Source organism: Aedes aegypti, chromosome 3, assembly GCF_002204515.2.
Source record: "Aedes aegypti strain LVP_AGWG chromosome 3, AaegL5.0 Primary Assembly, whole genome shotgun sequence".
Taxonomy (NCBI): domain Eukaryota; kingdom Metazoa; phylum Arthropoda; class Insecta; order Diptera; family Culicidae; genus Aedes; species Aedes aegypti.
In genome coordinates, this window is record NC_035109.1 from 365,743,401 (window position 1) to 365,758,508 (window position 15,108).

A 15,108-nucleotide genomic window follows, 5' to 3' on the forward strand; every position below is an offset into this window, starting at 1 on the left:
TCACGCTAAATCTCAACTTTTTCAACCGCCTCCCCCCCCCCCCCCTTGTCACAATTTTTGTATGAGTCCTCCGAACGCTTGGCTCGACCCCCTCCCCCCCCTTGGAGCGTGACGTAATTTGTGCATGACCCCCTATCGAAAAAAGCAATCATGGACAACTTTTGGGAAAACTTCGACTTTTCGGTTTATGATGACCGCGTATGGATTGGATCAACGCACATTATGTGCTCTGAGTTTCTTCTGATCCTTGTCCTCACCATGAAAATAGAGGATTATCGATCCAGAAATATTCACATTCGCATGGATCAACTTGCAAGAGACACGGAAGAGAAAACTATAGAGGTTCTAGACGTTCTGTGGCAACATCCCCAACAGAAAGCGAGCACGTTGGCGGCAGCCATTATCGCTCGTAAAAGCTGGATTTTCAAATTTAAAATTAAAATGTATTTACTTCGTATGCCAAAACTATATTCCAAATAGGCAACCACCGTTGAATTCACCCGCGCAAATCTGTCGGAGTAGCTGTCGGATTCGCGCGTCAACAGACGAGGAAAGTCAACAAACAGTGACGAACGCCTTGCAAAACGAAAACAGCGCATCGAAAGTCTGAACTTGTTAATTTTTATTATTTGATTTTAGTGTTTAATTTATGCGTCGATAGGGGAAAAAGTTATTAAAATTAATGTCACAAAAGTAACGAGCACTTGCATCAATTAGCCATGGACGATGACTACGATATCTACGGTGATTTGGAAGGATTCGAGGTCGAAACACGGAAGGTAAGTTGAAGCACCGATTATGATGAGCTTGATATGGCTTTCGATTTCCTATGCGTCATGATTGGAAATTATTTCGTCTCAGGAAACCCAAATTGTGAAGGAGCTTAATGCGGAAATCGAAGAGCTGAAAGCCAAAATTGCGGAGAAAGAGACGGAGAAGGAAGTGATTACCAAACAGAATGGGATTTTGCTGGAGAACATTTCGTCACTGCTGCTTACAGCAAAGGCGGAAATCAAGCGCAAGGATTCTCTGATTGCAGACATCAGACGGCAGAGGGATGATAATGCGTTCCGGCGAAATCCGCGATCCGTTCGGAAGCACGATAAAGGGACCCAGACGACGTTAATCCGTATGTTGAATCAATCAGCACAGACGGAAAGCGTTGGAACTATGACGGAGAAAAAGGTGGATCGAGACCGCGGTCGCGATCGAAATAGAAGGCGATCGCGAAGTACATCCAGAGACGGTCGCAGAGAAAGTGAAAATTCACGAAACAGAGACAGAATAGCCCACAATGATCTACGCGATATGATTAGGAAAAAGCACAAGCTTAAGGAGGCATTAATGATCGAAAACCGTCGCGAAAGAAGAGCTATGCAGCTTAAGATTCGAGAAAAGGATCGCGAAAGAGACCAAAGAGCAAGGCATCGTGAGAATCGGTCTCCGGATCTGTCCCCAGTGGAATTCCCTTGCTTAAGGCGAAAGTCGATGGAAGAAGTGGCTAAGGCAGATTCGGTAGCGGAGACAAAACTGAAGGAGACGTTCATTCCGATGAACAAGAGAGAGTTGGATCGGTATGTAAAGGAAATGGCTCGCACCGATAAGCGATCTCCGGATGCGAATACGCTTCAAGCAGTTAGTAATTCTGATTTATGGGATAGACAGCTGGCGAAGAAACCTCAAAGAACGCGAAGTCGAGAAAATTGCGTTATTAAGGATAAGCATAGTGTATCGAATGACCATGCCACAACGACTGATGAAGCAGCTAGTAATTCTGATCTGTGGGTTGCTCCCTCGGAGGGGAAAACCTCGCAGAAGAAAAAACGAACGAGTAAGCTGGCCCTGGAGGATCATATCATACAATCGGACGAGATCGGAACAACCGGGGTGGGAGCAAGTTTGTCCCCCGAAAAAATGGAAGATGTAGAACAAAAGATGCGTGCTTTGCACGGGGAGTCAACACCATCGGCCAATCACGAGCCGGAATGTATGCAAACGTCTACCGAGCTGATAGAAGGGTTGAACAGGAGCTCCGGTGCGTTGGATACTTCTCAGCCACCAGCTCTGGTGATTCCTCCGCAGGAACCGCCAATAATCGAGCTTGTTCCGGAACTGTCTTTCGAGGACGATCTACGTTTGAATGATAGTCGCGAGTTGCGTATCGTTGAATCCGAAGATACGGCACCGGATCAAGAGGACGAACGCAATTCTTCCGCGGAGACTGTGATTGCCAAGCAACCATTAGAGAACGAGGAGAAAGATCTGGAGGAAGGCGAGCTTCTTTCATCGGATGAGTCCCAGCCGGCGCAGGGCGATTTGAAAAGGTACTTTGACGATATCAGGGCAGGTAGTAGGTCTTTTTATGGAGACTTGGACAGTATTTTTATGCAATCCTCTAAAACGTTTAATTTTTTTTATCGATGGTCTTCAAAGTCTCTATTTCAACTAGAGTTGTATGAAATTTTACAGCAACCTTCAGAAACTATGTATTACGCGACTATTCCATAGATTATTCAGGAATTTATTCTTAGATAGTGCAGAACTACTTGGGCACTTCCATGATTCACTTTGGCATGGGGGGTTTTTCTCGGCCGAATTGTCTGTAATTTTGCATTAAGAAGCACTTCAATGCGACGCATATTGTGGCCAAATATGAGCTCAATAGCTTTAAAAAACCCCACTGTCGAAGTGAATCAAAAGTGCCAAGAATAAGATCCTGCTTCCTACCTAAAAAAGCTTTAGGAATTGTTCTATTGTTTTCTTTAGATTTCTTCTTCAATAGAGGAATTTCACCAGAAATTTCACCAGGAAAACATTGCTCTGAAAATTCTCAAGGACTATTCAAGGTGTTTGTTTCAGATAATTAAGGTGAAGCGGCGTGTAAGTCAAAAAATCATTAGAATCATCAATGATGTAATAGTAGTAGTGTCGCCTTTCCATGTATATTTTCAAAACAAACAAACAAAAAATATAACAATTGTGTTAAGCATATTTTTATGTAAACACATGGGAAATTTAGTAGATCGACAAGTATTGGAAATCAAAATCAACTCTTCAATCGTACATATCAAAAGAAAACATTACAATTTAATGAAGGGCAACGGAACTTCTCTGTTTTTAATTGGATTTATCGCATATTTTTGTTATGCATCGGTACGGTTTATGTTTGCAAGGGATGACGGTGTTGCCAGGGGATTGGTGACAAATATTTCTAGCAATTGTTATATGCTTGTTTTCGGAACATTTGCTGCATATCATAAAAACTTATCATTTTGCAAATAGTTTTCCATCACAAGATCACTGATTTAATAAAATTTTAATGATTTTTGTGATCAATTCACATTAAATGCTATGATTTTACAGATAGCAACTCTGATATCACTGCGCTCAACGATCGCGATGATTGTGTACACACGATAGATGCGTCCCGACGCATCCCGACGCATCGCACAGTGGAGCTTTTCAATTATTTTGGGTGGTCCAAATTGATAAACTCTTGGTATGATTTTATGCTTCGTAGAGATGGTTTTTGTAATTTGAGAGAATCGAAAAACAAACAACGTATGAATTTCAAGTTTCTATGCTTTGCCCAACCTATCCGCACTGAAAATTAATACAACAGAAAAAAAGTTGGATATTTTAGACTATAAGCACAGGCATGTCTCAGTGTGTGGTGGCGGTGTCGATTTGCAGCAAGTGAAAACCACCGCCATAATAGTTTTGAGTGTTGCGGTTGATAAAACTTTATAAATATTTGATTCCCGTTTGAAATGTGTTCATTTAAGGGAAGTGAATGAAAGATTTGTTTAGTGGAAGTGTAGTGAACGCAATATGAAATCCAAAACACAAATGTTTGCTGCAGAATTACAATGGAAAAGGTAAGCACCTTCTATTTACAAGTGTAGTTGTGTGAGGCAATGAAATGCGGCATAAAATCGGAGATTTTTTTTGAGCATATAAATCTCATGTATATTGTCGCTAAATTGATAATTATGTACCTGAAAGTGTTGATCAAATATTGAAATACCATCTGAAGCATTTTTCTTCGCATAAATTATCCATTAAATCAGGTGATAAGCAGTTATATTTCATCGATGTTGCAAATACCAATACTATCATAACAATATGTTAATGATTTTGGAATAAGCCATTTTGTGATGACGCACCAAAAGGCCTTAACACTAACTATTTTACCTAGTGTTTGGACTTTGATCCGAATTAGCTGATTGAACCATATTCGGAGAGTGTAACAGTTCATGAACCACTTGATGGGGCATGTGGGGGAGTTGCAATAATCATTCATAGGCGTATAAAACATCAACTGTTTTCGTCATCCGAAACTAAAGTTTTTGAAACTTTAGATTGTTCAGTTGAAACACAGCTTGGTAAGTATACTTTCATAGTTGCCTATTTGCCTTTTCAATGTTCTGGACAGCAAGCTAATTTGCTCTAAACTGACTTGCGAAAATTGACTCGCAACAAGTCAAAATGTTTTGTCATTGGTGACTTTAATGCCAAACATCTGCTCTTCAGGATATTTCTCAATTCAATACCGTGGGACCATCGAGTTAGCCATGAAAACCAACTTTTACTATGGTTTTCTAACTCGATATCGAGATACGGAATATCGAGTAAGGGAGAGTTAACTGTATTCTAATTGGAAGCTCATTTTTCCATTGGGCGTCACTTGAGCGAGGATCGATTGGAATGTTGTGCTAGAGAACAACTATTGTATTACCTAATCTATTTTTAGATCTGATGCTGCCCTCTCTACTTTTCGCAGGAAGCTTGAAGAGCACGCAGGGATGCTTTCTCAGTCCAAGAGAGGTCCATTTGTTCATAGCCGTTTTTGTCGATTGCCGTGGTAATCCGGAAACAGTTGAGCATTCGCTCAGAGAAGGGTCAGATGTCAGTCCGCTTTCAGACAACCGTGATGTTGGACGGATGGGCTCGTGTTGTTCTTGGTCGGACTGACGATATTTTTCTTGTTGAGAGGGCTAGAAATCCCCATGACCATCCGCTTATAAAGCGAACGTGTAGCCAACTACGTCACATTGCCCCCATACTGCGGTTGATATTGCTTTTGCCCAAAATTCTTTACCGAGTTTCGCATCATTCAACAAGCATCTCGTCTTCTCCACCAATCTCCGAATCATCTTCTCGGCAACTCCGTTTTGCTGTAGAGTATACGGACATATCGTTTGATGTCGAATACCTTCGGCTTCGAACAGTTAACGAAATTCTCCATTTACATATTCCGTTCCATAATCCGATAGTAGGATTTTGGATCGGCTTGCTGGTCTGCTTCTCAGCATTCGCTGAAACTTTGAAACTCTCGAAAGCACTAAACACCTGATTTTTACTCTGGAGAAAGAATACGTTGACCTTTCGACTTGTGTACGGTTTCGGACTGGAATTCGAGAAATGGACTGTATTTATTAACGAAAAATTAACAGTTTTTTATTAGCGTCGCGAGTTGCGTGTTCATAGCGCGGCGAACTTTCGATTACAAGAGAGATACAGTCAAGGTTGCGAAGAAAACTCAAAAATACACTTCAATGTAGAAATATGCAAAAATAAAAGAAAGTATGCTACTTTATGAAATGGCAGTTAGTCTGAACATCCTCCCCCGCGTTGCAGTTTCCTCGGAACTCAATCATCGAGAGGTAAAACCGCCAACTTCGCCGTCGTCCTGTTGAAAACACCGCTGTGCGTCTTTACCGTCACCGCCCTAGTTATTCCATCGGAACCCGGGTTGGCTGCAACCACTCTGCCTAAACGCCATTGTTGGGGTGGCACGTTCTCCTCCTTCAAAACGACTAAATCTCCGATTTTCACTTCAGTATGTTTGCGATTGTGCTTTGGTCTACGCTGTAGTTCTTGCAAATAATCTAGTGACCATCTCTTCCAAAATTCGTTTCGCATTCTTTGGATGAGTTGGTAACGAGAGAGCGTATTCAACTTCACGTCATCAAGGGAAGGTTCCGGTATTGCAGTCAATTCTCGGCCAATGAGAATGTGTCCAGGTGTGATGGCCTTCAGGTCGCTTGGGTCAGAAGATTGAGGAACGAGCGGCCTTGAATTAAGAATAGCTTCGATCTGTGCAATCAAGGTACTCCACTCATCATAAGTATACTTCGCATCGCCAACGACTCGTTTGATGTGATGCTTGGCCGATTTTATACCAGCCTCCCATATACCACCAAATTCTGGAGACCGCGCCGAGATGAAGTACCACTTGATCTCCTGGGGTAGGCAGTAGTTACTGAGAGCTAGTTTTGTATCCTGCTGATTGAAAAGAACGGAGCTATACGTGTAATGTTGAATTCGCGCCGACAAAATTTGTGGCGTTATCGGAATGTATTTGTGTGGGAACTCCACGACGAGCCACGAAACACTTCAGTATGTTGATAAAAGCTTCGGTCGATAAATCTGCCGCCAGCTCAATATGAATAGCTTTCGTCGTCATGCAAATAAATAGTGCGATGTACGTTTTCACATACACTGGTTTCCGAGGGTTGCCTGTTTTGATGAGAAATGGCCCACCGTAGTCAACACCAACTCTCGAAAAGACATCAGATTGTGTCACACGAAACTTTGGCAGGTCACCCATGTAGCGCTTGACGTCCGGTGGAGTGATCCTAAAACAGCGAACACACTTCCGAAGTTGTTTTTGAATCACATTTCGGCCGTCCACTATCCAGAACCGCTGTCGAAATGCCGACAACAAACCACTGGGTCCGATGTGCAGGTACGTTTCATGGAAATCGTTGATAATGATCTTTGTTACATGATGCTTCGGAGGGAGTATTATCGGATGCCGTCGTTCAAACGCTAGGTTCGCATGTTTGATTCACCCACCTACACGTAGTATTCCAGCTTCATACAACGGGTTCAGGAAACGTAAATCACCAACATATTTATCGTTCACATTCTGCGTTGTTTGGTAGTGCTGTATTTGCTTGATGTCCTTTGCGTAATGTTGCCGTTGCACTAAGCTGACGATCATGTGAAGGCTTGCTTGATATTCCTCAACCGTAGGGAACGGTTCATCATCATATGCTGTTCGTGTCTTCCTACATTTCCGAATAAATCGGGCTACGTAAGCCATCACTCTCCGCAGTTTGCGAAAAGAGCTGTGTCGGTAGAGAACAGGAAACTCATCTGGTGGATTGTTGACTACAAGTGTAACTGCTTTAACATCTGGTAATTCAATTACATCTGCAAATTCAAATTCCGGGTAAGTAGCGGTTTGCAAGAACGACGGGCCGTGCCACCAAACATCGTTATGCTTCAGCTCTTCTGGGAGGATACCCCTGGACACTATATCCGCTGGATTCAGTGCTGATCGGACGTACCTGTACTGGTAACCATTGGTACACCTTTGTGCCTCGGCTACACGATTGGCGACGAACGTGGTGAGCTCGTGGGGCGATTTCTTCAGCCAGCAAATAACAATTTGGGAATCCGTCCAAAGAACGATACTTTCGAACTCCAAATGAAGCGCCGAAGTAACAGCTTTTACCAGTCGGCACATTAGCAGAAACGCACACAGCTCCAGGCGAGGTATTGTCTGATTTGGAGCCACTTTAGATTTACTTGTCAGAAGATGTACTTCCGCGGAACCGTTTGGAAGAACAGAACGCACGTATACACATGTACCATAGGCTGCCAAGGAAGCATCCGAGAAAGCGTGTAATTCCAAGGCAATTCGATTATTTGCTAGGACGTGTCGATTGATTGTCATTCCAGCTGTGTTCATTAGACTCGTGACAAAGGTGATCCATTTATCCCGCTGTTCTTCTGGCACTTCTTCGTCCCAGCCGATTTTAAGTTTCCACAGTTCACGCATAAGAAACTTTGTGACCACCGTGGCGGGTGCAAACAACCCAAGAGGATCGTATATTTTTGAAACCTCGGACAGAATATGTCGTTTGGTGATAGAGGTTTGTTGTTGAATCGGATTGATCCTGAATGCCAGTTCGTCCGATGACGGGTTCCAAAGCAGGCCAAGCGTTTTGATGATGTCATTGACTCCACTGATTTCCATTGGGGCTTGCTTTTCTCGTAGCTCTTCCGGAATTGTTTCTAGAAACTCTGCTGAATTAGAGCACCATTTGTGTAGTTGGAATCCTCCACACTTCAGCAATTGTGTCAGTTGTTCAGCCGTAGTTTGAATCTCGTTCACAGTGTCACCTCCCGAAAAAACATCGTCCACATAGAAATCTTGAATGACAACCGCAGCAGCTAGTGGAAAATGTGAGCCTTCGTCAGCAGCTAATTGATTCAAAGTATGTGTGGCTGCGAACGGTGCTGACGCGGTGCCATACGTCACTGTTGTCAAATCGTACGTTTTGAGGGAATCTGTAGTATTCTTTCGCCAAACAATCCTCTGGAACTTTGTATCGTCGTCATGGATCCTGATTTGACGATACATTTTAGAGATGTCGCTCGAGAAGACGTATCGATGGATTCGGAACCGCATCATAATATTCAGTAATGATTCTTGCACGACCGGTCCGATCATGAGAAGATCATTAAGCGACACACCAGAAGATGACTTTGCGGATGCATAAAAAACCGTTCGAAGTTTGGTGGACGATGAAGACGGTTTTAAAACGGCATGGTGAGGAAGATAGAAGTTTGGAGTACTGATAACCTCGTGTTCTGGAGTCTCTTCACAGTGATGAAACTCTATGTATTCCACCATGAAGGAATCGTATTGCTGTTTCAGCTCCGTGTTGTTACTCAAACGCCTTTCCAAATGCTCGAACCTTTTGACTGCTTGCTGACGTGAGTCACCAAGTTGGTCAGCATTGTCGCGGAAGGGCAGCCTGACCATGTAGCGACCGGTCGAATCTCTCTTTGTTGTCTGCAGATAATGTTGTTCACACAATTCCTCTTCGCTCGATAGCTTCGATGCCGTTGGAACCTCTTCCAATTCCCAAAAACGTTGGATCAACTGCTCGAGTTCTTGATGATCAGAATCGGAGAGAGTTGCATTGCAGTCTTCACGTTGACGATACGACGAATGTCCCGACACTGGGCCAGATACGACCCACCCTAGTGTGGTCTCTTGTAGGACAGGTAATCTGTCGCCGAGTTGAATTTGTCCACTCTTCAGGGTGCGGTAAAACAATTCTGCGCCGATGAGAAGGTCGATACGTTGGGGCTTATAGAAATCTGGATCTGCCAGAACAGCTTCCTCCGGAATAATCCAATCAGACACGTTGAGTTTGCTTGCTGGAATAATGCTGGCAATCCTAGGTACGATGAGACATTCGATGTGTTGAGAGTACTCGTTGATACGTGAGCCAAATTGAACAGATAACTTGTGCTTGATTGGCGTCTGTTTTCCGTTGACACCAACTACACTCGTAGAGCATCGGGTTCGGGTGATTCCAAGGAGATTGGCCATTGCTTCCGTAATTAGATGCAGCTGCGATCCAGAGTCTAGTAAAACACGGCACAGTTTGATCTGGCCATGTACATCAAGTATGTTTACCACAGCTGTCGATAGTAGCACTGTTTTCTGTTCGATTGTATTTTCGGCGCAATTGAGGGTTACCACGTTGCTCGTATTTGTCGAAGCATTGCCGGTTTCAGGAGACTGAACATCGCTTGGTTTGCTAGTATCATCACTTGGCTTCGGGACGTCAATGTGTAGAACCGTGTGATGTCGTTTTTTGCAGTCTCGGCAAGAGTGCTTCGACGTACATTTTGCAGTCATGTGCCCTTTTCTCAAACAATTGTAGCATACGCCAGCTTGCTTTGCTTTGGCGTTCCTGTCGGTAGCAGAAAGTTTAAGCAGCTCTTCACATTGGTGGTTAAAATGCGCCTTCTCACAGAAAACGCATTTCGTCTCGCTAGTCACTGTCAAAGTAGTGGACTTCGCATGTGACTTTTGTGGGTGCATTGGAGCACTCGCACTGGATTTCTGCTTAATCTTTTGCTGACTGGCCTCTACTCTCTCGAGAACTTGAGTGTGCTTTTCCAAGAAGGAAATCGTATCGGCGTATGTGGGAATCACACCGTGTTTGTCAGTAGCTTCCCACGTCTTTTTCGTTTCGAAATCGAGCCGAGAGGCAATCATGTTGACCAACAGAATGTCTGAGAGGCCTAGTACGTCGTACCCGTGGTATCTGAGCGAATCGACATGCCTCACGCATTCTTCGATTAGTTCCCTCAACTGCTTACCACTTTCCTGAGTCATCGGCTTCAGCTGGAGCAACCGAGTAGCATGAATGTCGACGATTTTCCGTTTGTCCTCGTATCGTTGCTGTAGAAAATTCCAAGCACCGTCAAAATTGTTTTCGTTGATGAACTGCTGGTTAATCGCGCCGGCTGCATTCCCGACAAGACACTTATCCAAGTGGTATAGCTTTGTAGCAGCATCCTCGGTTGGGCACTTCTTCATAATGTCCAGAAACATTGATTTAAACTTGAACCAATGCTCTGAGTTGCCGTCGAACGTTGGTAGCGGCGTATGCGGTAAAACGGACTGTTGAACTCGTATCTGTTGCGCACTTGGTACCAGCTGGCGACCAGAATCTATGTGGAACTCCGCTCGTTTCCTGTGCCCGTCTACTTGCCTGCATACTTCCGCCCGCACTTCCGTGTACAGCTCTTCGAACAGCAAATACTTTTCCTCCTCGTCCTCCTGTTTGTTCGGTGTGACAGCAAAAATCTTCGCCTGACAATCGTTCATGTCGATGTATGCAGCATCAATCGTACGTAGGAAAGTATCGAGAACGTACTCGTTGACTGGAGTCTGTTCATCGTCCGCTTTTATGAGGTTAGTTTTGATGCGTGAAACCTTCGCCGAAATGAATTCACATCGTCGTTGGAGCGCCTTCAATTCTTCCGCCATTTTCTTTCGTCGTTCGGCGTCGGCCTTCGCCACTTTTTGCTGCCGGACTGTAGGGATTATCGGAATTTTCGAGCTGCGACGAGTGTTGACCGGCATCGAATAATTCGCGAAAACGACCGATTATTCCATATCCGCGATCGAACGGACCAATAATGTACGGTTTCGGACTGGAATTCGAGAAATGGACTGTATTTATTAACGAAAAATTAACAGTTTTTTATTAGCGTCGCGAGTTGCGTGTTCATAGCGCGGCGAACTTTCGATTACAAGAGAGATACAGTCAAGGTTGCGAAGAAAACTCAAAAATACACTTCAATGTAGAAATATGCAAAAATAAAAGAAAGTATGCTACTTTTTGAAATGGCAGTTAGTCTGAACAACTTGCGTCATCTAAAAATGTAATGAAATAACGGGTGCCTCCTCGGATCTTGATTTACTACTCGGAAACGGTTGTCGTACTTGCTTACCTTCCAGACATAATACACAACTGGCCAAGGTATCATTTCCGAAGTCGATTCCGCAGTTTATTTGATTTATCTTCTCTCATTGATATGCCCTAGACGCCTGTGGTAAAGTTAACCTTCGGGCTGTCGCGCTGTTGTACTTTGTACAACAGTTGTGATTTATATGCTATCATTTTGCAACAAAAATATCTATCGACACCAAACCAAAATGTATTCCTCAAGCATCTTCTTAAGAACAATACTCGACAGTTTTTATTTACAGTATGACCTTTTATAATACGGTAAAATCAATAAATGTACATGGAAGTCGCATAATTATGAACGCACTGTGTACGGTTCGAGGAAACCACAGTTTGAAATCGTCATATCTTGAAATCCAGTTAATATAGAAACTTGGGGTCTTTAGTAAAGTTGTTCTGGAGGTGAAGCGCTATCTGATGGTACCTCATTTAATTCGGAATATGATCGCTAGGTGGCACTAGTGGGCATGGAAGTTTTACTTTTGTTTTGCAGATTTTTCAGGATCCTGACCATTTAGAAGGATGTCGTCTTCGGCAAAGTTATTTAGTAAGTTAAAGACTATCATTTTTCGAGCTAGTTGATTCAAAATTTTGCCACTAGGCGGCGCTAGTGAGCATGAAACTTTTGTTTGCAGATATCTCAGGAGCCTGACCACTTAAAAAGATGGTGTAAGTACAACAGCGCGACAGCCCGAAGGTTAATCATCGTTGCCTTGTCAATAGGTTTTCATTGAATAACTTTTTTCACAAGTGTCGGATTGTTTCGCGGTCTTGGGCAATATTCTTCATCGTAAAAATACCTATCGAGGCCTGTGTTCAGAATTTTTATAAAGGTCAATGGGCGACCTCTGGCAATTTTTCTTTGCAGAAGTAAGAGCTGGCGCTAAAATATAGTTTCACCGATCGAGCTGAAATTTTGCACAGTTGTTCTGGGACCTAAATGCAATCCAAAAAGTGGACTGGAGCAAGAATCTAAATTTTGCCCCACACTAATGCATATACTTGATTGTTCATTATATATTTTGTTTTTTATTGCAGATCTCAACCTGCCGTTCCCGATAGAGTTAAAACGACGACCAGCAGATCAAAACTACAAACTACAACTCAAAAGACACCAAAGCGTCGCGATAGTAAAGCACAAATTTTGCTCGATAGGCTATCCAATTCCTTTATCCGAGGCCAAGTGCAAAGCAGCCATCATCGATCAGAGGACAGCAAAAGCTCAAAGCACGAAACGAAAGCCAATTCCACATCTGATCGCCATATAGAATATTTTGAAACGTCCACTCCAAATCGGACAACACGACGCAAATCGCAGAGGCTCAACAGTACTCACGAGGTGAAGGAACAATCAAAGTCAAGCCAATCGAAGACGATTCATCCGGTGAGTGCAGATCCTGTTGACGAGAAGGCGCATGGCAAGACGAGAAAGGAGTCCCTGAAGGATCTTTTTGGCACGGACGATGAAAACTCGTTGTTTGGGTCGCCGGATAAGGTTTCGGCGAAGCGTCGTCATTCTGCAACGAGGGACAAATCTGATGATCGTAAGAAACAGAAAGTGGATTCGGCCGCTCACGAGGAAAGGGCTTTCAAGGATAATGTTAGTACTAAACGACGATCCAAGTCGAAAACGCGTGACAAAGTCGGTGTGCCTGCGGAAGGTTTTCCCAAGAAAGAAAAGAGCAATTCTGAATTGAATGTACCGATTGTAGTGGATTCTTCCTCGGAAGAAGCTCCCATGCCTTCCGTACAGCTTGTTCAACCTATTCACAAGAAAGCAGCAAAGAAAACGCGTACAGAAAAATGTCAAACTTCTGAACTGGAAGCAACCGTAAAAACGATACCTGAAGTGAATGATAAAGCCCCAAGAGCTACATCAAAGAGATCTTCGAAAGAAATAATAATAGATCTGTCTGCAGAAGAAGAACTCCCGAAGAATACTACAATTCAGAAACTCGTTGCTGAAAGTATTAATGCAGAAAACTCGCCGGTGCCAGGTTTGACCGATAAATCGAAACATTTCCCTACGGATCAACGTGTTTGTGGAGATCAGTCTTCCTTGCAGAACCCAACACCGATGGATGTTTCTTCGTCCAGTGTTCGACTGCAACCTGACGAATCAAATGCGCTACTTGAAGAATCGTTTACAGACGTTCACGTCATAGAAAATATAAAATCAACTCTGTCCAACGAATCATCCCAGGAAATTCAGCCAGACAAAAAGCTTGTTGAAAGCCACCAACCCACAAAAGAAACACCAGAAATTTATGAAGAATCGTCTAGAGCACAATTGCAAACAGTCGAACAAGAACAAGATGAATCCCAACGTTCATTGATTACCTCGAGGAGAGCTGAGACTGGTGTAACAGAAGTCCAAGAGTTACAAGAAGGGTTGCCATTTGATTATTCGAACCAACGATCTGACACGCAGATCATCAAAGAACGACCTGCTCTGAGTCCTCAGCTGCAGGCAGCTCCAATATCGTCCACGGAACGGCATCAACATGACCAACAAAATGTTCTATCTGAGGGCTCACAAGAGATTGAAACTTTTGTCGCGGCAAAGGTTGCAGCAGAAGGTCCAGAAGATTTGTCAAGCAAATCTTCCCAAATCGATCGCCAAGAGCCGAAAGCTTCCAAAGATCAACGAATCGTGGACGTGCCTTCGTACGAATCAGAACGTAGCAGCACAGTCACTGAATGTACGGATGTTCCCGCTTGTCCACCAAATGAATTGGAGCACGCGTCTCAAACAAGTTTACCAGAAACCCCTCAGGCTGTTCCATCTCCAGAAAAGGTCACGCCAAGTGATCCATCCGAGTCTCAACAGCGCCAAACCCCGCAAGTTATCGTCTATTCCAACAAATATGGCGAATATCGAATCGAGGACAATAACGAATCTGAAATTACCATCTACGTGACCCGCAAGAAGAGGCGAAGCCGAAAATCGTTACCAGCAAGTACGGAGGTTAGCAGTTCAAGCATTGTGGTGGAATGAACATTCGCTTTGTATGTATTTCGTTTTGTTTTGTATTTTCGTTTAAAAATATATACATTAAATCTAATATTAAACTCGAATTACCAAAGCTCCGTCTGTACGGCCTTCTCGGCCGTTTCGAACGCTATCTGGCGCAGTTCTTTCTCGTTGTGCAGCTTGCCGGGTGAAAGATCCGGCAGGCCAGCTTCTTTGAGCAATCGTTCGATGACATTGTCCTGTTCTCGTGTGGCATCGACAAACGAGCCGGAAATCGAACTCCACTGGCTCAGCAGATCAGTGTGGCGCACTGCCAGTTGAATGCGGTCACCCTCCAGACGCATCCATTCCGATTTCAGTTCGTCGCGTTGCTTGCGAAGCGTGCCGACCAGCTGCGAACGTTTCTTACCGGCAGCTTTTTTCTGAAAATCGTTGTTAATTAGAAAAGTATAAACTATTATAAAATAATCTAACCTTTTTCGAGTCCATTTCCATTAGTGGGATTTGGGACACAGAGTAGGTATTATTTCGATTCAGCAGAAATTTGATCTCAACTGGAACACAAAAATGCACGATAACACTGGTGCAGCTCTTCGGACGATGCAAGATGCAATTTCCAAATAAATAGTTTGGATCACGTTCATAAAAAATTGTCGGAGTTGACGCGCGCGCGGTGCGATGTCTTTTGACATAAACTAACTGGTATAAACTCAACAAGCAGGCAGCGAAGTCTCATTTCTAGGGGTGTCCAAGAAAACAAAAATTTCGTTGTAAAAAATA

General features: G+C 43.5%; 2 protein-coding genes across 2 annotated transcripts; one reads left to right on the forward strand and one right to left on the reverse strand.

Annotated features, from left to right (window-relative positions):
• The first annotated feature begins 534 nt into the window (after window positions 1-534).
• Window positions 535-14,432, forward strand: LOC5564598 (titin homolog). The gene is made up of 3 exons (XM_001648876.2): window positions 535-779; window positions 862-2,324; window positions 12,393-14,432. The coding sequence occupies exons 1-3, from the start codon at window positions 720-722 to the stop codon at window positions 14,350-14,352; spliced, it is 3,483 nt and encodes a 1,160-aa protein (XP_001648926.2). The 5' UTR covers window positions 535-719; the 3' UTR covers window positions 14,353-14,432.
• On the reverse strand, window positions 14,369-14,959 carry LOC5564576. The gene is made up of 2 exons (XM_001648877.2): window positions 14,803-14,959; window positions 14,369-14,750 (listed from the first exon to the last, which is right to left on the reverse strand). The coding sequence occupies exons 1-2, from the start codon at window positions 14,821-14,823 to the stop codon at window positions 14,433-14,435; spliced, it is 339 nt and encodes a 112-aa protein (XP_001648927.1). The 5' UTR covers window positions 14,824-14,959; the 3' UTR covers window positions 14,369-14,432.
• Window positions 14,960-15,108: the final 149 nt, after the last annotated feature.